Source organism: Aotus nancymaae, unplaced genomic scaffold (genome assembly GCF_030222135.1).
Source record: "Aotus nancymaae isolate 86718 unplaced genomic scaffold, 86718_ANA_hifiasm-v0.15.2.pri h1tg000040l, whole genome shotgun sequence".
In the NCBI taxonomy this organism is placed as follows: domain Eukaryota; kingdom Metazoa; phylum Chordata; class Mammalia; order Primates; family Aotidae; genus Aotus; species Aotus nancymaae.
Genome location: NW_026988454.1, coordinates 109,968,705 through 109,989,639, shown reverse-complemented (window position 1 = coordinate 109,989,639; position 20,935 = coordinate 109,968,705). Strand labels below are relative to the sequence as shown.

The 20,935-nt window shown below is 40.7% G+C and overlaps 1 protein-coding gene across 2 annotated transcripts in view; it reads left to right on the top strand.

The window, feature by feature from the left end:
* Nucleotides 1–13,838: 13,838 nt before the first annotated feature.
* EFHC1 (EF-hand domain containing 1) overlaps nt 13,839–20,935 on the top strand; it is a 66,326-nt gene continuing 59,229 nt past the window's right edge. For both annotated transcript variants that reach the window (XM_012441623.3, XM_012441622.3), the window contains exons 1-2: nt 13,839–14,006; nt 17,749–17,970. In XM_012441623.3, coding sequence (XP_012297046.1) covers nt 13,944–14,006; nt 17,749–17,970 — 285 coding nt within the window. In that variant the 5' untranslated portion in view covers nt 13,839–13,943. The remainder of the gene's footprint in view (nt 14,007–17,748; nt 17,971–20,935) is intronic.

The following is a 20,935-nucleotide window of genomic DNA, read 5'->3' as shown; positions in this document are numbered from 1 at the left end:
AGGAAAGACAGTCATGTGAAGATATCGAGACACACAGGGGAGAGCATGATGTGACAACGGAGGCAGAGATGGGAGTTACGTATCTGCAGGCTAAAGAGTGCCAAGGATTGCTGGTAACAACCAGAAGCCGTGGGGTGGGGTGCCTGGGTTAGTGGGAGGGGCAGGCAGAGAGAGAATGGCCTTGTCAGCATCCTAATTTCAGACTTTTAGCCTTCGGAACTGTGAGAGAAAAAAATTGTGTTGTTTAAAGCCACTCAGCTTGTGGTACTTTGTTATGGTGACCCTAGAAAATTTAATACAGCATCCCAGGGCCAACCTCAGTTTTTACCTCCCTATGAAATTGACACAATTTTCCTAACCAGTGTCTCTTAGTCTCACAGCAGGCACAGGTAGAGGATGGAACACAAAGACTCCTCTTTCCCCCCACCCATACCCTATTAAAGGGAGAAATGGGATTTGCAGGTCTCAGCAGAGATACTGCTGGGAAGCTTATCACATGTATGAATACAATACAACCTCTGTGGTAGGGAGTTAAGTATAGAGAAAATGTTGTGAGCAGCAAGTTTCAGTGTGGCTGTGTTTCCCATCTGAGTCTACCCTGTAAGCAGGTGCTCCTGGGTTGCACCTTGGCAAATTCCCACTTGGGTCTTTGCCTCTACTCTCAGTATTCACAACCAACTCATCTACCTGCAAGCACCTTCATCTTTGGGTGCAAAGGCTTTAAGTTCACTGTCTGCCTCACATTCCAGTGGTGATAATAATAACAAAAAATACATGGCTAACCCAACAAACAGGGAAAAGGCCATGGCTCCACGAAAAGCTCCAGCCATTTAGCTTCCTCCGTGGCCCATCAGAAAGCCTTCTGCTCTTTTCATAAACTCTACCTTGAAGAAGGATTATTAGATGCCCTTCTACCCTCTAAAAGGACCTGTGTATGTGTGTGTGTGTGTGTGTGTGTGTGTGTGATGTTTATACAGAACTGTATAACAGTGGGGGTGGGGAAGATGAAAAGGAAAGAAAGACTTGAGTCACATAAACCAAACCCTTCTACATGTTGCATTCTCTAAAGTGTCCAGCATATTTCCCCCCACTTTTATCCTTCCTTTTCACCTTAATCTGCCTTTAATCTTCCATAGTTTTTCCAATTCCCAGTCACTGCCCAAACTCTCCATTCACCATGCTCCCCCAGACAATGGTAATAACAGTCAGGGAGCACTTATTATGTGCCAGGCACTATGGTAAGTGCTAACATATATGAACTCATTTAATAATCACAACAACCTTGTGAATTGGGAATGATTATTATGATTCCTGTTTATGGCTATAAAAAGGTTAAGAAACTTCTCAGGATCACAGAGCTGGTAAGTGATAGAATTAGGATATATACCTCTGTAGTCTAACTCTGCAGTCTATACTATTTTATTTTTTAATTATGAAAAACCTTGAACATATACAACAGAATTGTATCATGTAATCACACACACAATTAACAAATCATAAGCAATCTAGTTTCATCTATATCCATACTCACTGGCTTCTGTCCGTATTATTTTGAAGCAAATCCCAGATATTACATAATTTATTCTATGATACATACTTTTCATATATCTTCAAAAGATGAAGATTCTTTCTTTTTTTTTTTTTGACGGAGTTTCACTCTTGTTACCCAGGCTGGAGTGCAATGGCGCGATCTCGGCTCACCGCAACCTCCGCCTCCTGGGTTCAGGCAATTCTCCTGCCTCAGCCTCCTGAGTAGCTGGGATTACAGGCACGTGCCACCGTGCCCAGCTAATTTTTTGTATTTTTAGTAGAGACGGGGTTTCACCATGTTGATCAGGATGGTCTCGATCTCTTGACCTCGTGATCCAACCGCCTCGGCCTCCCAAAGTGCTGGGATTACAGGCGTGAGCCACCGCGCCCGGCCCAAGATGAAGATTCTTTAAACAAGAACACAGTATCATTACCACGTCTAAAAAACTGAAGAACAATTCCTTAACATCAAATATCCTGTGTTTGAATTCCTAATAGTCTCATGAATGTCATAATTATTTTAAATATTTAGTTTAAATCAGGATCCCAATAAGACCCACACATTACAATTGGTTGACTTTTTACTTAAATCTCTTTTAATTTATAGGTTTCCCTTCTACCTCAGTCTTTTTACTCCTTTCCAATTCAGTTGTTGGCAAAACAAAGTCATTTGTCCTGGAGAGTTTCCTACAGTGCACTACATCATTCTCCCTTTGGGGTACTATATTATAGACTTTTCATTCCATAGATTTTAGAGTGGGGAAAACTCAATGAGGTTATTTCTAGACTCACTGGAGCTTTCGTGAACTCTATGAAATTATAAGTAAATTCTGAACATGTGAATATGTACATTTTAGGGAACCAAAGTCTAGAGCTTTCACAAGATTTAAAAAATGATCCCATGATCCCCAAACAATTAATGATCACTAGCTCTGGTCCTGGCTTTTCATTTTAGAGATGAAAAACAGGAGACTTGGGTGGGTAAATTGTCCAAACTCACCTAAATATTCTTAATAGGACAGGAATGTGGCTCTCAGGACCTAACCTGTTCCACTTTCGATTTCATGCTGCATATGTGAAAGGGGAAAAGCATCCAGGGCCAACCTCAGCTTCTATCTCCCTATGAAATTGACACAATTTTTCCTAACCAGTGGCTTTGAGATGTGATTTGAGCTGCTCAATAGGAGGTGTCAAAGTTATTTCTCCATTGTTTCAAAGTTGTGATTTACCTGAATTAATGAATTCACTTCTTGTCCACATTTGGAATCTAGAACTGTAGTCAATATTACTACCACAACATTCTCACTTCTCTTTCTCCATACTATTGAGAGCTTTATTATGCCAGAGATGTCTCACAAGCAGGATGCCAAGATCAGTGATCTGTCCTGAGCTAAATAAGGACTATCTTTCCTAGATGTGAGAGGACTGAGGTGGAGTGTAAGTAATACTCAGTTGGGAACCAGTCATTAATGGATCGTTCCTTGATCTCTTTTGGTCTGGGGATTTCTCATTAGTAAAATGAGCTAACTGGATTGTGTCAATTACTTTTCAAGCATTTTGACTGTGACCACGATATACTCTCACTATGAATGTGTATGTATTTATATATCTTGAAAAAAATTTCACTGAATTATTCTTACATACAAAATGGAATGCATCTGGATAATTTCTATTCTTTTTTAAAAAATAATTCTGGTTGTGGTCACAATCTATTAAGTTGATTTTAAGAACTGCTAAAGAAAATCTGCTGGCAGTTTGAAACAATACTTTCCCAGGTGACCTCTGAGTCATCATTCATTCATTAACTTTAGTTGGTCAGTCATTTTACAACTATCTAATGAGTATCTATGTAGTGCTAGGCACTGTGATGAGAGTTAGGAAAATGGCAATGAAAAAATGAAGAACCTCTTCTTATGATGCTTGTATCCTGTGAAGTATGTTTGATCAACTTTGACAAGGAAAGAGAATTCCAGTGGAATCAGCTAAAGCCATTGAATAGGTTTGACTTAAGGGAGGAAACAGCAGCAGAAATACAGGTTTTTCCAAACCCCAGGCAGGAGCCCACATCAACACTAAAATAGTCTAAACCCAAATTATGTAATTTTTGTATCAAATGGAGATCTCCTGTGGATCCTAAATCTGTTCCAGAATCTGCCTGGAAATCACTGGATGTTTCTCTCTTTCTCATACTTTGCAAAGATCAAAGTAGTTGACTGGGTCCTCTTTCTAAGTAAAATATTTCAGAGGCCATTCACAAGGAATGCTAGAGAGCACTCTGACTGAGGGCCATCTTATCCCATATTCACACGCTCATCACACCCCCAGTACCTGCAAAACCTGCAGGTATGTAATTAGTTGTTTTCTTTTCCAGAAATTTTGCTGTACCACTTTAATCCAGCAGAGGGAAGCAGAACACCAAAATCACTGCAGAAATAATCCAGGACACATGCACACACAGCCCTTTGGTATTTTTTGTCCTGTGAATTTAGGTACTTAAGAATAAGAATGTCACAGTTTTGAAAACAAATTCTGGGTAAAGCCAGCTCTGGGCAAAATGCTGAAAGAGGAGAGGTTTACTTTCGCTGACTGCTTATGGCCTGTCCCATCGGGATTCCCTGGAAGGCATCACCCAGCCCACAAGGCCCTCTTTCAGGCTTGGCTCCTGGCAGTCTGACCTTTCCATTTGTTTCCATTTCCCAAGTTTTGGAACATCTGGTAAAATCATGAAACATTCTGTGGTCTTCTGAGTCAGGCTTTATGCAATGGCCTTTCAACCATGGTGTTTCCTACTTTAGCTGCCAGAAACAGTCAGTTTCCTACTCTCTTTTATCTATTCCACAAAGTGGGAAATGGTGGGTACAAATTGAAGTGTAGTACATGCTAAGTGGTCATGTTTGGGAGAAATGAGACACAAAGTCGTTTTTTGTTTTGTTGTTTTTTTTTTTGAGACAGGGTCTTGCTCTGTTGCCCAGGCTGGAGTGAAATGGCACAATCTCTACTCATTGCAACCTCTGCCTCCTGGGTTCAAACGATTCTCCTGCCTCAGCCTCCTGAGTAGCTGGGACTACAGGCACACGCCACCGTGCCCAGCTAATTTTTGTATTTTTAGTAGAAACAGGATATTTCCAGGCTGTTCTCAAACTCTAGGCCTCAAGTGATCTGCCCGCCTTGGCCTCCCAAAGTGCTGGGATCACAGGCATGAGCCACTGCACCCGACCAGGATACAAACTCTTAATCATAGCAGACCTTCTGAGGATCCAGGTACTTTTCTGAAGCCCTGCCTTTCCTCCTGCCCCCCTTCTTTACAGACCTGTTCCTGTGCCTTTTAACACTGAAGTAGTACTGTCTGACTCCCCCTCCTCAGAGATGATGGCATTTTTAGGAGGCCATAGACCAACAGAAGTTGTCTTCATGCATTTCTGGGGTCCGAAAGTAGTTAAAACACACCCCTTAGCCACTTCACTGGTGTGATTTTCTGGGAGAGAAAGGCATGAGCAGAGGGCACTCCTCAAATAGAAACAGATGTGATAATGGACAATAGCCTTAGGCATGACTCAGCCTTTCCAGCTCCACAAGCTCCTTCCCTACCCAACCCAGGAATATAGATCCAAGTGCAACCATGCACTTAGTCAAGAAGGGCTCTTCAAAGCGTGTCCTAATGCCATGAAATTTACTTTTATTAAGAGAGCGGATAGGGAGGGATCATGGAACTTGCAAAAGTTTAAGGTTATCATGAAGAGTCAGCAAGAATTACAGTAACCAATGATTCTGGGTAATCAGCATCAATGAGGTGGAGAGAAGTGAGAGAGGTGCCTTATCTTTGAAAGGTTAAACTTGCCATCTTGACATATTCCTTCAGTGACTGGCATCCATCCTCAGTTGGTGTGTAAGGTATAATACAATGGACAGGTACTTTAAAAGTTTTCAGTCACTTCCACAATGCTAATCAATGTTTCAGGGATGGTGTTATATTTCTTTCAATTTAAAGCCAGTGTGGTGGCTCACATCTGTAGTCCCCAGCACGTTGAGGGGCCAGGACGGGTGGATCACCTGAGGTGAGGAGTTCAAGACTAGCATGACTAAAATGGTGAAACCCCGTCTTTATTATAAATGCAAAAATTAGTGGGCCGTGGTGGTGCACGCCTGTAATCACTCGGGAGGCTGAGGCAGGAGAATCGCCTGAACCCGGGAGGCAGAGGTTCCAGTGAGCCAAGATAGCATCCACTCCAGCCTGACAACAAAAGCGAAACTTTGTCTCAAAAAAAAAAAAAAAAACTAAAAAAAAAATAAGCAAGTTTTGTAAAAAGCACCAAAGGTGAAAAAAGTTAATTGAAGTTTTTAAAAACCGTATTAAACTGCTGCATTAAGGTAATGTACTTACAGAGAATGAAAAGAGAAAAAGGGTTAAAAAAGGACAAGAGGATGATCCAAGATGGCCAAATAGGAACAGCTCTGGAGTGCAGTTCCCAGCAAGAACACAGAGGGTGAGTGATCACCACATTTCCAAATGAATTTTTACTGTCCACAGACCAGGAGATTCCCAAGTGGAAAAGTACCACGAGTCTCCAGCGCGGCTGTTTCAGCCGATGCAGCAGGTCTCCTCACAAAAACTCACACAAATCTGGGCACCGTTTCAACTGGTGACTGGAATGCCTGGGAGACAGAGTCACTTGTTCAACTGAAAAAAAGAGGGCTGAAACAGGGAGCCAGGTGATCTGGCTTGGCGGGTCCCACCCCCACAAAGACCAGCGATCTGAAACGCTCTGGATTGAGAGTTTCACAGCAAGCACAGCTGAATCCTGGATGGTCCAACTCTGTGGGGGGAAGGGCATCTGCCATTACCGAGGGAGTACACCACTACCAAGACAGTCCACCATTACTGAGGCAGTCTGCCACAGAGACAGTCCGCCATTACAGAGTCAGTCTGCCATTACTGAGGCAGACCGCCATTACCGAGGCAGTTATAACTATATCTCTATAAACAAAACCATAAGGAAGTTCACACAGCAGCTGGGCATAGCCCACAGCAGCTCAGCAATGCCTCTTCTGGCAGATGGTGACTAGGCCACCTCCTCACTGGGCAGGGCATCTCTGAAAAAAGACAGCAGCATGTCAGGAACTTATAAATAAAGCCCCACCTTCCCAGAACAGAGCACCTGGGGAAAAAAAGGCAGTTAGGAGTTCCACTGCAGCAGACTTAAACGTACCTGCCCAGCAGCTCTAAACGGAACAATGGAGCTCACAGGTCAGCACTTGAGCTCCTATAAGAGACAGACTGTCTCCTCAAGTAGCTCCCTGACCCCTGTATATCAAAAGAGACACCTCATAAAGGAGAGCTCAGGCTGACATCTGGCGGGTATCCTCCTGGGACAAAGATAACAGAAGAAGAAACTGGCCACAACCCTTACTGTTCTGCAGCCACTGCAGGTGATCCCCAGGCAAGCAGGGCCTGAAGTGGACCTCCAGCAGTCCTACAGCAGAGGGGCCTGACAGTTAGAAGGAAAACTAAAAAACAGAAAGAAATAACTTCATCATCAACAAAAAGGACGTCCACTCAGAGACCCCATCCAAGTCATCAACTACAAAGACCACAGGTAGATAAAGCCATAAAGATGGGAAGAAACCAGCACAAAAAGGATGAAAACACCCAAAACCAGAACGTCTCTCCTTCTGCAAGGGATCACAACTCCTCACCAGCAAGGGAACAAGGCTGGATGGAGAATAAGTCTGATGAATTGACAGAAACAGGCTTCAGAAAGTGGGTAATAACAAACTTCTCTGAGCTAAAAGAACATGTTCTAACCCAATGCAAAGAAACTAAGAACCTTGAAAAAGATTTGATGAAATGCTAACGAGAATAAACAGCTTAGAGAAGAATATAAATGAATTGATGGAGCTGAAAAACAACACAAGAACTTCAAGAAGCATATGCAAGTTTCAATAGCCGAATCGACCAAGCAGAAGAAAGGATATCAGAGACTGAAGATCAACTCAATGAAATAAAATGAGAAGGCAAGACTAGAGAAAAAAGAGTAAAAAGAAATGAACAAAGCCTCCAAGGAATATGAGATTATGTGAAAAGACCTAATCTATGTTTGATAAGTGTACCTGATAGGTGACAGAGAAAATCAAACCAAGCTGGAAAACACTCTTCAGGATATTATCCAGGAGAACTTCCTCAACCTAGCAAGGCAGACCAATATTCAAGGCCAGAAAATACAGAGAACACCACAAAGATATTCCTCAAGAAGAGCAACCCCAAGGCACAGATTCACCAGGGTTGAAATGAAGGAAAAATGCTAAGCGTAGCCAGAGAGAAAGGTCGAGTTGCCCACAAAGGGAAGCCTCTCAGACTCACAGCAGATCTCTTGGCAGAAACCCTACAAGCCAGAAGAGAGTGGGGACCAATATTCAATATCCTTAAAGAAAAGAACTTTCAACCTAGAATTTCATATCCAGTCAACTAAGCTTCATAAGCAAAGGAGAAAGAAAATCCTTTATGAACAAGCAATTGCTCAGAGATTTCATCACCACCAGGCCTGCCTTACAAAAGCTCCTGAAAGAAGTGCTAAACATAGAAAGGAACAACCAGTACCAGCCACTCCAAAAACATACCAAATAGTAAAGAGCATTGAAACAATGAAGAAACTGCATCAACTAATGGGCAAAACAACCAGCTAGCATCAAAATGGCAGGATCAAATTCACACATAACAATATTAACCTTAAATGAACGGACTAAATGCCCCAATCAAAAGACACAGACTGGCAAATTAGATAGAAAAATCAAAACCCACTGGTGCACTGTATCCAGGAAACCTGTCTCACATGCAAGGATACACATAGGCTCAAAATAAAGGGATGGAGGAAGATTTACCAAGCAAATGGAGAGAAAAAAAAAAAAGCAGGAGTTGCAATCCTAGTCTCTGATGAAACAGACTTTAAATCAACAAAGATCAAAAGAGACAAAGAAGGGCATTACATAATGGTAAAAGGATCAATGCAACAAGAAGAGCTAACGATCCTAAATATATACGCACCCAATACAGGAGCACCCAGATACATAAAGCAAGTTCTTAATGACCTACAAAGAGACGTAGACTCCCACACAATAATAGTGGGAGACTTTAACACTCCACTGTCAATATTAGACAGATTAATGAGACAGAAAATTAACAAGCATATCCAGAACTTGAACTCAGATCTGGACCAAGCAAACCTAATAGACATTTACAGAACTCTGCACCCCAAATCCAAAGAATATACATTCTTCTCAGCACCACATCATACCTACTGTAAAACTGACCACATAATTGGAAGTAAATCACTCCTCAGCAAATGCAAAAGAACGGAAATCATAACAAACAGTCTCTCAGACCACAGTGCAATCAAATTAGAACTCAGGATTAAGAAGCTAACTCAGAAGCACACAACTTCATGGAAACTGAACAACTGGCTCTTGAATGTTGACTAGACAAACAATGAAATGAAGGCAGAAATAAAGATGTTCTTCGAAACCAACGAGAATGAAGACACAACATACCAGAATCTATGGGACACATCTAAAGCAGTGTCTAGAGGGAAATTTTATGGCAATAAATGCCAACCAGAGAAGCAAGGAAAGATCGAAAATTGACACCCTATCGTCAAAATTGAAAGAGCTAGAGGAGCAAGATAAAAAAATCTCAAAACCTAACAGAAGACAAGAAATAACTAAGATAAGAGCAGAACTGAAGGAGATAGAGACAGAAAAAAAATCCTTTAAAAAATCAATAAATCCAGGAGCTGGTTTTTTGAAAAGATCAACAAAATAGACAGACCACTAGCCAGATTAATAAAAAAGGGAGAATAATCAATTAGATGCAATAAAAAATGAGAAAGGGGATATCACCACTGATTCCACAGAAATACACACTACCATTAGAGATTACTACAAACAACTCTATACACATAAACCAGTAAATGTGGAAGAAATGGATTAATTCCTGGACACTTGCACCCTCCCAAGCCTAAATCAGGAAGAAGTCGAAACCTTCAATAGACCAATAACAAGGGCTGAAGTTGAGGCAGCAATTAATAGTCTACCAACCAAAAAAGGCCCAGGTCCAGATGGGTTCACAGTCGAATTCTACCAGACATACAAAGAGGAGCTGGTACCACTCCTTCTGAAACTATTCCAAACAATCCAAAAAGAGGGAATTCTTCCCAAATCACTTTATGAGACCAACATCATCGTGATACCAAAACCCAGCAGAGACGCAACAAGAAAAGAAAACTTCAGGCCAATATCCATGATGAACACAGATGCAAAAATCTTCAATAAAATACTAGCAAACTGATTGCAACAGCACATCAAAAAGCTTATCCATCATGATCAAGTAGGCTTCATCCCTGGGATGCAAGGCTGGTTCAACATACCCGTCTATAAATGTTATTCCCCACATAAACAGAACCAGACAAAAACTGCATGATTATCTCAAGAGATGCAGAGAAGGCCTTCTACAAAATTCAACAGCCCTTTATGCTAAAAACTATCAATAAACTAGGTATCGACCAAACGTATCTCAAAATAATAAAACATATTTACAACAAACCCACAGCCAATATCATACTGAATCAGCAAAAACTGTAAGCATTCCCTTTGCAATCTGGCACTAGACAAGGATGCCCTATCTCACCACTACTATTCAATATAATATTGGAAGTTCTAGCCAGAGCAATTAGGTAAGAAAAAGAAATAAAAGGTATTCAATTAGGAAAGAAGGAAGTCAAACTGTCTCTATTTGTGGTTGACATGATTGTATATTTACAAGACCCCGTCGTCTCAGCCCAAAATCTCCTGAAACTGATAAGCAACTTCAGTAAAGTCTCAGGATACAAAATCAATGTGCAGAAATCACAAGCATTCCTATACACCAATAACAGACTTAAAGAGAGCCAAATCAAGAACAAAATGCCATTCACAATTGCTACAAAGAGAATAAAATACCTAGGAATACAACTAACAAAGGATGTAAAGGACCTCTTTAAGGAGAACTACAAACCACTGCTCAAGAAAATAAGAGAGGACACAAACAGATGGAAAAACATTCCATGCTCATGGTTAGGAAAAATCAGTATTGTGAAAATGGCCATACTGCCCAAAGTAATTTATAGATTCAATGCTATCTCCATCAAGCTACCTATGACCCTCTTCACCGAACTGGAAAAAAACACCTTAAACTATATATGGAACCAAACGAGAGCCCGCATAGCCAAGTCAATTCTAAGCAAAAAGAACAAAGCTGGAGGCATCATGCTACCTGACTTCAAACTATACTACAAGGCTACAGTAATCAAAACAGCATGGTACTGGTACCAAAACAGAGATATAGACCAATGGAACAGAACAGAGGCCTTGGAGGCAACGCCACACATCTACAACCATCTGATCTTTAACAAACCTGACAAAAACAATCAATGGGGAAAGGATTCCCTGTTTGATCAATGGGGTTGGGAAAACTGGCTAGCCATTTGCAGAAAGCAGAAACTGAACCCCTTTCTGACACCTTACACTAAAATTAACTCTAGATGGATTAAAGACTTAAACATAAGACCTAACACCATAAAAACCCTAGAAGAAAACCTAGGCAAAACCATTCAGGACATAGGCATAGGAAAGGACTTCATGACTAAAACACCAAAAGCATTGGCAACAAAAGCCAAAATAGACAAATGGGATCTAATTAAACTTCAGAGCTTCTGCACAGCAAAAGAAACAATCATTAGAGTGAACCAGAAACCAACAGAATGGGAAAAAACTTTTACAATCTACCCATCTGACAAAGGGCTAATATCCAGAATCTACAAAGAACTAAAACAGATTTACAAGAAAAAAATAAACCCATTCAAAAGTGGGCAAAGGATATGAACAGATACTTTTCAAAAGAAGACAAATATGAGGCCAAGAAGCATATGAAAAAATGCTCATCATCACTGGTCATTAGAGAAGTGCAAATCAAAGCCACATTGAGATACCATCTCATGCCAGTTAGAATGGTGATCATTAAAAAATCTGGAGAAAAACAGATGCTGGAGAGGATGTGGAGAAATACGAACACTTTTACACCGTTGGAGTGTAAATTAGTTAAACTATTGTGGAAGACAGTGTGGCGATTCCTCAAGGACCTAGAAATAGAAATACCATTTGACTCAGCAATCCCATTACTGGGTATATATCCAAAGGATTATAAATCGTTCTATTACAAAGACACATGCACACGTATGTTCACTGCGGCACGGTTTACAATAGCAAAGAGCTGGAACCAACCCAAATGCCCACCAATGATAGACTGGACAAGGAATATGTGGCACATATACACCATGGAATACTATGCAGCCACAAAAAACAATGAGTTCATGTCCTTTGTAGAGACATGGATGAACCTGGAAACATTATTCTCAGCAAACTGACACAAGAACAGAAAATCAGACACCACATGTTCTCACTCATAGGCAGGTGTTGAACAATGAGAACACACGGACACAGGGAGGGGAGCATCACACACTGGGGTCTGTTGCAGGGGACTAGAGGAGGGACAGCGGGGTGGGGACTAAGGAGTTAGGGAGGGTAACATGGGGAGAAATGTCAGATATAGGTGATGGGGATGGAGGCAGCAAACCACATTGCCATGTATGTACCTATGCAATAATCCTGCATGTTCTTCACATGTACCACAGAATCTAAAGTGCAATAAAGTTTATATATATATGTATATAAATAAAATAAAAATAAAAAAAGAACAAGAATGGGAAACAGATGTATTAAGGGAAGAAAAAGAGGTAATAAAGAAACTCTCTGGATAGGGTATGGTAAGCAGTCATTAATAACTGCCTCGGGTGACACTTAATGCATTCATGTCCTGGGCCTCTGGAGCTTCATGCAAGTTAGTGAAACAAAACAGGGGGATTTACTCTGACAAGCAGCAATAAAAGTAAAGCTGCTGTCCGTGTTGGTAGTAAACTACCTGTGATGCTGATATGCCTTCTGTGTCTGGCTTATTACTCTATCATGTTCCTAAACTGGTTTGTCACAAACACCTGTTACAAAAATCAGATTCCTGGCCCCCACATCAGACCTAATGAATCCAAATCTCTGGGCACCTGGGTTTTGATTACTTTTTTTTTTTTTTTTAAGCTCCTCAGCAATGATGGATAGGTTTCTTCCCCCTCCCCACCCCCACCAAGTATGTGTCAGGAATAGGATTTCATTTCTTTTAAGAAAAAATAAGCAAGTTTTGTAAAAAGCATCAAAGGCAACACCTATGATACTGACAATATTTCACCTCACTTGTCTGCTTCTTTCCATGAGTTAGTCTTTCTCTTTGAAGGAGCTGTGTTTCTCCTAGTGGTTCTGATCTTTACTTTGCAGCTGCAGGTATAAACGAGGGACTGAGGTGACTACCCCTTCAACTTCCAGCTCCTCAGTCAACTAATATCGAGTACCGATCAGAGTGCACCCTGTCCTGTGGCACATACTCAAAGCTCTGCCAACAAGAATGAAGAAGGTGTTTAACTGAAGGGATTGACGGTAAACTAAAGAGAGCTGCCCGGACGCGGTGGCTCACGCCTGTAATCCCAACACTTTGGGAGGCGAGGCACGAGTATCGCCTGAGTCCAGGAATTCGAGACCAGTGTGGGCAACAGTGGGACACCATCTCTACACAAAAGAAAAATTTAAAAAGAGAGTTACAAGGGGGAAAAATATATAAGGTGGCAGTGGAAGGATGAAGGATGAGATGATTGCATTAGTTCACTGACCATCCCTGAGTTAGAGAAACACAATCATGACAGAAACAAAACTGCCCACAAGCCGCATGGGTCTGGGTTAGTAGCACTACCAACCGGACCAACCATTTACACTTCTGTGTGAAATGAGGCAGAGCGGGGAGAAAAGAATCCCTGAGCTCACAGCGTTGGCGGGGCGCAGTCAGGGCCGCCAGGGCTAGGTGAAAGGAGGGAAGGAACGTCCTTCTCTGTAACTCATCTAAGGGACTGCTCCGACCCCGGACCTCACAGGGAGAACTACCACCTCACTATACTCGCCTTTCCTTCACCTACCCAACAGCTCCCACGTCTCATCCTCTGGCAGCGGGGCGAGGCGGGGCGAAGCGGAAGGGGAGGGACCAGTACAATCTTGCCCACTAGCCGCGCCCCAAGGCCGGCGGCCTCCTTACCGCGAGAACGCGGAGTCCCGCGGACGGCGCACGCGCAAACCTGTGACGTCTGTGCCCCCCGGCCCCACCCTCTGCTTGTGGGAGTTCCGGATGTTTAGCGTTACCATGGAGCCTGGAGGTGCGCCCGAACGCTGCTTGTCGCCTGGGCAACCGGAGAGGACGAAGCAGGACCTAGGTGGCGGTGGTGGTACCGGCTGCAATGGTGTCCAATCCCGTGCATGGCCTGCCCTTGCTTCCGGGCATGTCCTTTAAGGACTTCACGGTGAGAAGTTATCTGCCGGACTCCCAACCTGTCCTCACCTGCTAGCAGCCCAGGAGGGTTCCCGGCTCCCTGGGCCTCCATTTCCCTCCACTCAAGTCTGTCTGCTCTCCAAACACGCCTTCTGCTCTGACACCGTTCTTTCTTCTCGGCCGAACTTCTGCCGTTCATCGCTAGCCAGCCTCATTCTCCTCCTCCAATCTTTTGCCCTCCGCCTCATCCCTCTCTAGTTTTTTTCCACTCCATCTTGGCAGTCTGTTGGCGCCTTCTTTCTCATCCGGTTAGCCGCGTTCTTACTTAGTCTCTGCTCCTCCAAGCCCCTGCCTCTTGTCCCTTTAGATCACTGTCTCTCCCACCCTACTCCCAAGCTATCTCTGCACCTAGCTCATTCTCTCACACCATAACCTGTCTCCGCCTACCTCCATCCTTAAAACCTCCCCGCCGCTCTGCACCTTCATCCTCATTCCTACAGGTCCGTCATTCCCGCCCCACCTGCTGCCTCTTTCTGAATCCTGCACCCGGTAGTGTCTCCCACTCCCAGCTCCATTTCCTGTTTTACATGTATATTGATTCCACTCCTCTTCTTTCCGCCAGGTCTTTTTCCTTTCTTCTTTATGTTGCATCCAACCCTATTCTTTTCTCTCCATCTTCTATCTTTTCGACAATTTAGTCCCATCCTCTTCCCATTCTGTTCTTTCTCCATTGCGGTTTTTCTCCAAAACTTGTTCATATTCCTCCCAAACCATCCTTCCCTACTTTGTAAGAGATATCCCAATTCCCCTTATAATTGATTAGTTGCTGTTTATTCTTCCCCGGCGCTATTCTTTTTATTCTAACGTTTTTGTAAAAAGATTACTGTTTAGATTTTGTTTTGCTCCTTCCCCAACCTTGTGTTTTTATTTGCATTTCCTAGGCAAAATTTTTTAAAAAGCAGCAGCAGCTTGTATTCTTTTTTTTTTTTCTTTTTTTTAACTCGATACAGCTTAGCTCTTAAAATCATTTAGTATTTGTTTTAATTCTAACAGGGCTACTGAAATATATGTGCTGGAAAATCAATAATGAGATTCAGTAGACTGATCATCACAGATGAGCTAACAGTAAATTATATTTATATAGTGTAATAATTTAAATTCTTACCTTCCTCTCCAGCTTCAGAAAGTTAAAGAGAAAATATTTTGTCAATTTATTTTCTTTGGGGAACTAAATTTAGAATGAAATAGAAAGTTTGGTTAGAGAATTTGTATTCTGAATCTTTGTAATTATCCCTGCGTTAGGACACAACATCATAGATTTTTAGTTTCAGTGGACTTTTCAGTTTTATATAATTTAGAAAAGTTATAGGCACTTGCCCTATACAGGATGAGCTTAAGCTTTTGGTGTTGGTGAGTGTAGACAGGGCTGAGTTGATTTGGGGAATTACAGAGGTGTGGATGGAAGTGCAAAGCTCTAAAAAATATTGCTGTATTACAAGTAAGATGGACTGTGCATTGGACATATTTCATATTTTAAATACACTGGCCAAGAGTCAACCAATTTGCCCTATTTCAAATTTGAAAAGCATCGTCAGTATATCTTCAGCAGTGAAGGACTGGATATGTATTAATATAATTCTAAAGACACACAGATAAAAAATTTTAAAAAATTTAAAGGGGAGTGTCTTTAAAAAAAGACACAGAGAAGGTGAACCATAATGGACAAGAAGGGTGGAGAAGGCTGAGGTTGCCTTGTCTGGGGTGTCTGTGAGTTATGGATGAATGATGGTAGAGACATTTGTCTAAAACAAAGAAATAAACTGAAGTCACTGATGTTGCTTTGTCTTTAGTGGTGGAAAAAGAGCTTGAAGTTGCATAAGTTCCCCAATGAGGATGTCAACTCAGTGTGTTTTGCTCTATGTCGTGTTTATTATATACCTGGAGCAGTCCCTGTCAACTGACTTGTGACTCTGAATACATGACCTTTAGAAACAAATGTCCACGGTTTATGACTCTTTTAGCAAAAGAAAAGAGTGTGTTGTACCTTGTATGTTAGTGCAGATCTTGAAAGATGGTAGGCTGGGCTCTAAAGCAATTAGGATGTAGAAAGTTTTTTCATAAAAATATATTTTATGATTAATCCTAAATTATATCTATGTAATTATATGTAATTGAATATTACATATATAAAATTTTGAAAGTATTCTCACAACAGAAAAAGGAAAATCATTAACATAACCTCTAATTTGCCTTTCTACTCTTTTTTATTTAATCTTTTTTTTTCAGCTGCTAATAAGTATGTGTTCATTGTAAAAAATCAACATAATTTAGAAATGTACAATACAGAGGACCAAACCAGTCTCTTCATGCACATATTTCTATGCTTATAATTGTAGTATACTCATAATTTTATATGTTGCTTTTTCATGTAAATCATAAACATTTTCACCAGGTTGCCACATGATCTTTAAAACCAGTATTTTAATAACTGCACAATAATCCATTGAGTGAGTTTTTTATCATTTGCTCATGTCTTCATGTGATTGTGTTTTAAATTCTCTTCAATATTTACCATTGTAATGGGCAGTTTCAGGCATATAGTTCTTTCTCATGATTCTGGATCATATTCTTAAAATAAATGCTTAGGGGTAGAATTATTGAGTTCAAGAATTTAAATATATACCATCCAGTTGCTTTCCAAAGAGTTGTAAGAATGTATCAGTGTCATTGTGACAAGAGGGACAGGTAAAAATAAATTCATGGCTGGGCATGGTGGCTCACACCTATAATCCTAGCACTTTGGGAGGCTGAGGTGGGTGGATCACAAAGATCAGGAGTTCAAGACCAGCCTGGCCAATATGGTGAAACCCCATCTCCACTAAAAATATTTTAAAAATTAGCCAGGCATGGTGGCAGGCACCTGTAGTCTCAGCTACTCTGGAGGCTGAGATAGGAGGCTCTCTTGAACCTGGGAGGCGGAGGTTTCAGTGAGCCAGGATCGCGCCACTGCACTCCAGCCTGGGCAACAGATTGAGACTCCATCTCAAAAAAAATCCATTGCATGTAGAAATAAAATTCACAGAACCAGATCTTCTAGGTTCTACAGGTTTTATGGCCACAAGATACCAGATGAAAAACATGAGAAGACTAGTGAAAAATGTTAAGAGTATAGATTAAATATTCTTTTAATCTCTCATGCAAGGTGAGTTGGTAGTTAAATTGGGCATTACAGAGCAGGGCTTTAAATTTTACTTTAAGCTCAGGTGGCTACTTCCCTTGTTCTTCTTGTCCAAGTGTTTTAAAATACAGCACCCTTTAATGTAGGTAAGCTTTTTTCTTCTTCATTTTTTTGAGACAGTCTCACTGTTGCCCAGGCTGGAGTACAGTGTTTCAATCATAGCTTACTGCAGCTTAGGCCTCCCAGCCTCAAGTGATTCTCCCGCCTCAGCCTCCCAAGTAGCTGGGACTATGATAGGCACAAGCCACCACACTCAGCTAATTTTTTTTTAGTTTTTGTAGAGATAGGGTCTTGTTGCCCAGGCTGGTCTTGAACTCCTGGGCTGAAGTAATTCTCCCTCTTCAGCCTCCCAGAGTGCTGGGATTATAGGCATGAGCCACCATGCCCAGCCTTAATGTTGGTAAACTTCTTGATGTAAGTTTTGTGAAGCATATAAGCAAATATTTAAGTTACGTTTTTAAAAGTTAGGGTTTTTTGTTTTACCTAACAAATATTTGTCTAATGTTATTAATGACACACTTCTTTTCTTCTTCAGAAAACAGCCTTTCATAGAAGCCAGACGCTGGGCTACAGGAACGGCTATGCAATTGTCCGATGTCCAACAGTTGGGATAGGTGGGGACCGGCTCCAGTTCAACCAGCTGTCCCAGGCTGAGCTGCATGAGTTGGCCAATAAGGCACCAGTCCTAACTTACGGCCAACCTAAACAAGCCCCACCTGCAGATTTTATTCCTGCCCATGTGGCTTTTGACAAAAAGGTATGATCTGAATTTTAGGTACCCCTTGAATTAGGATCTGAGAGCCAACTGCTTGCAGAAAAGTTAACAGTAAACCACAGGATTTCCAAAGTGCTCTGAGGAGAAAATTGTTCAAATGCCTTAACCCTTAGTCACGGACAGCTGAACTCAGGCTAAAAAGAGGCTTTCTTTAGTCAGGAAGCTGATTACAGGGAGTAAAGTAATTCCCTGTAGACTTCACTGGACTATTTTCCAAATACAGTTAAAGAAAATTTGGCTAAAATTCTGAATTCTTGAATTTATATTGTTCTGTGTTTATTGGCAGTGTGTTTTCCACTTTTTAAAGGTACTGTATTCTGCAATGGTGACGTATCTAATCTCTGTGAGATGCAAAGTATCATTATGGAAACAATGACTCCATCTATTGTCAGTTTTCTGCAGGCAGTCTCCGTAAGTTTTTGTTTTTCAGGGAACATTTCACGTTGGATATTACATAACCAATGGGTGGTATAATATTTTTGTTTTTTTCTCATTTACCTTTATGTTTTTGCAATGCAAGTTGCCTCATTTCCATCTGTTGACATTGCCACATCATTCTTGTTTTTCCTTGTCAATGAGCCTCCTCTTTGCACTCAAGTAATCCTAGCCCTGACCGTGTAGCAAGCAGAATCACTGGCGAGATTTTTAAGAAAATTACATGTTATTCCAACTCTCATCAATTCTAATTTCCAGATGAGTTTTATGTGTAACTGGTTCTGAGAACTACTGATCAGTTTTGATAGGTTAGCTTTCTTAATTTACTCTTAATCTGTTTCTTTTCCTGTCTTAATTTTTATATAGTATTTCTGTTAAATGTCTGTAACATTTTCATTCAGCCAACCAACTTTTACTGAGTACCCATTGTAAGCTAGAGACTGGGGAGGAACTATGCCATTTACATTAATAATCACTCAGTTTTTAAGCAATTTCAGTCTCTCAAGTAGAATCCGTATCATTTCCTCTTCCCTACTTAACTCATTTATAGGAACACATTCACATATACATTCATAGGCTTAACCCAAATATCCATTAAACAGCATGATTTATATAATTGGGTATATCTTTTCCTTTTGCTTGTTTCTCTTGTTTATTCATAGCTGTAACAGGCGCTGCAAAATCAGCAGAGAAAGGAGAGGGCTGAAAATACAAGAGAAGTGGAATAGGCATTTAATAATTTACCTAGATATGAATTCTGGTATGTTTAATTTTTACTGAAAAGAATAGCAAATAGCTGTTATAAAGTAGAAGTTGATAAAGTGATATATGTCATAAGAAAGTATTAGTAAAATTCAGAGGAGAAATTGTGCCTGAGTAGGAAATAGACTTCCTATTTTCTGTTTTTCTATGTTATTTTATACTATTTGTTGTTACTTAATTTGTACTTATTTAATATTATTCATAATTCATTTCTTTAATGATAGTGCACATAAAAATATTATTTTTATTTTCCAATTCATTTTACACAATTTCTAGATAAATGAGCTTTAACATAGATAATAGGGTAGAGAGTAGCTAAATGCATGACCCTGAAACTAAGATAGTTTATAATAAGGAAATTTTGGTTTCTCTGAGTTAAATGAAGTTTCAAATTTTTTTTAAGAGTACCCGGAGGTCCACAGAATAGCCAACATATTTGTCTATAGTTTGGAAATTCTTAGGACTGTTCCTCATAGACAGAATATGACTTCATTTCTTACTTAGGTAATAAAGACCAGGACATCTGTTGCAAGTGCCCTAATCTTTTCCCCTTGGTCCCATATAATTCTGGCATCACCCAGTATATTCTGTTTCCCAGTCTGGCTTCCAATTTTTTATCTCTGATGTTATTCTTCTTTCATCTTTTTCATCTTCACCTTTCATATTATTACTATTTCAGACACTCTAGTGACGACTTCTCTAGCTAGAGTCATATCATCTTGTCCTCTTTTTATAATACCTTGTGACTCCTTCAAGTAAGAGAACTTTGTTCCTCACTAGACTGTCAAGTCACTTATAATCTGACTTCTCCCTATCCACAAGCCCCAAAATACTTTTTCCTAAGTAGCCAGTGCTGTCCCTTTTGCCAGATTTAGAGAGGTTTACTTTGCCAGCATTCTCTTTGGCCTGTTTGTTCCATCTGACATTGTTGACACCATCCTCCCTCCCTTCTTGAAACTGTACTCTTTTGCTTCCATGACTCTCGATTTCCTCCTTTTTTCTATTTGATTGCTTATTCTTTAGTGTCCATTCTTAAGAATTTTTTCAATTCTTAGAAGTATTTTCAAGGTTCTGTCTCATATAATTTTCTTGGGATCTCACCCACTTTAATTATTTCAGCTATCACCTCACTGTAGGAAATGTCACTATTTATTTTCAACTCTGATATCATTGAGATTCCAGACCTATATCCCCCTCCCCATGGAATATCTTCACCTGGATGAACTGCTAGCACCTCAAGTTCTGTATGTCTTTAATTTATCTCTATCCATCACCTTTTCCCATAGACCTGCTTTTCCTGTATGGTTCCACTAGGTAATCCAAGCTTGAAACCTGAGCTATCTTTGGCTTTCTCTTCTTTATTCTCCACATTTAATGAGTTGCCAAGTCAAATATCTCTCACTTTCATTTCCTCTGCCACTATCATAGTTCAAACAAGCCATATGACTACCTAACTGTTGTTTTAGTCTCATTCCTAGTCTTTATGCTTATAACAGGTCTGCTGCCTAGTTTATTCTCTAGACTTCAGCTCTGATTATGTCAGTTTTCTAGGAAAATGCCATCAGGCTCTCTTAACCAATACAGTAAAGGTTACCACAATTCACCTAGCTGTTCTAACCCCCAACTTGAAAATCATCTTTTTCATTCTTCTTTCCCCCTGACAATCCACATCTAATCTGTTAGCAAGCTCTGTTATCTCACTTTGTTGCCCAGGCTGGAGTGCGGTGGCACTAACTCACCTCACTGAAAC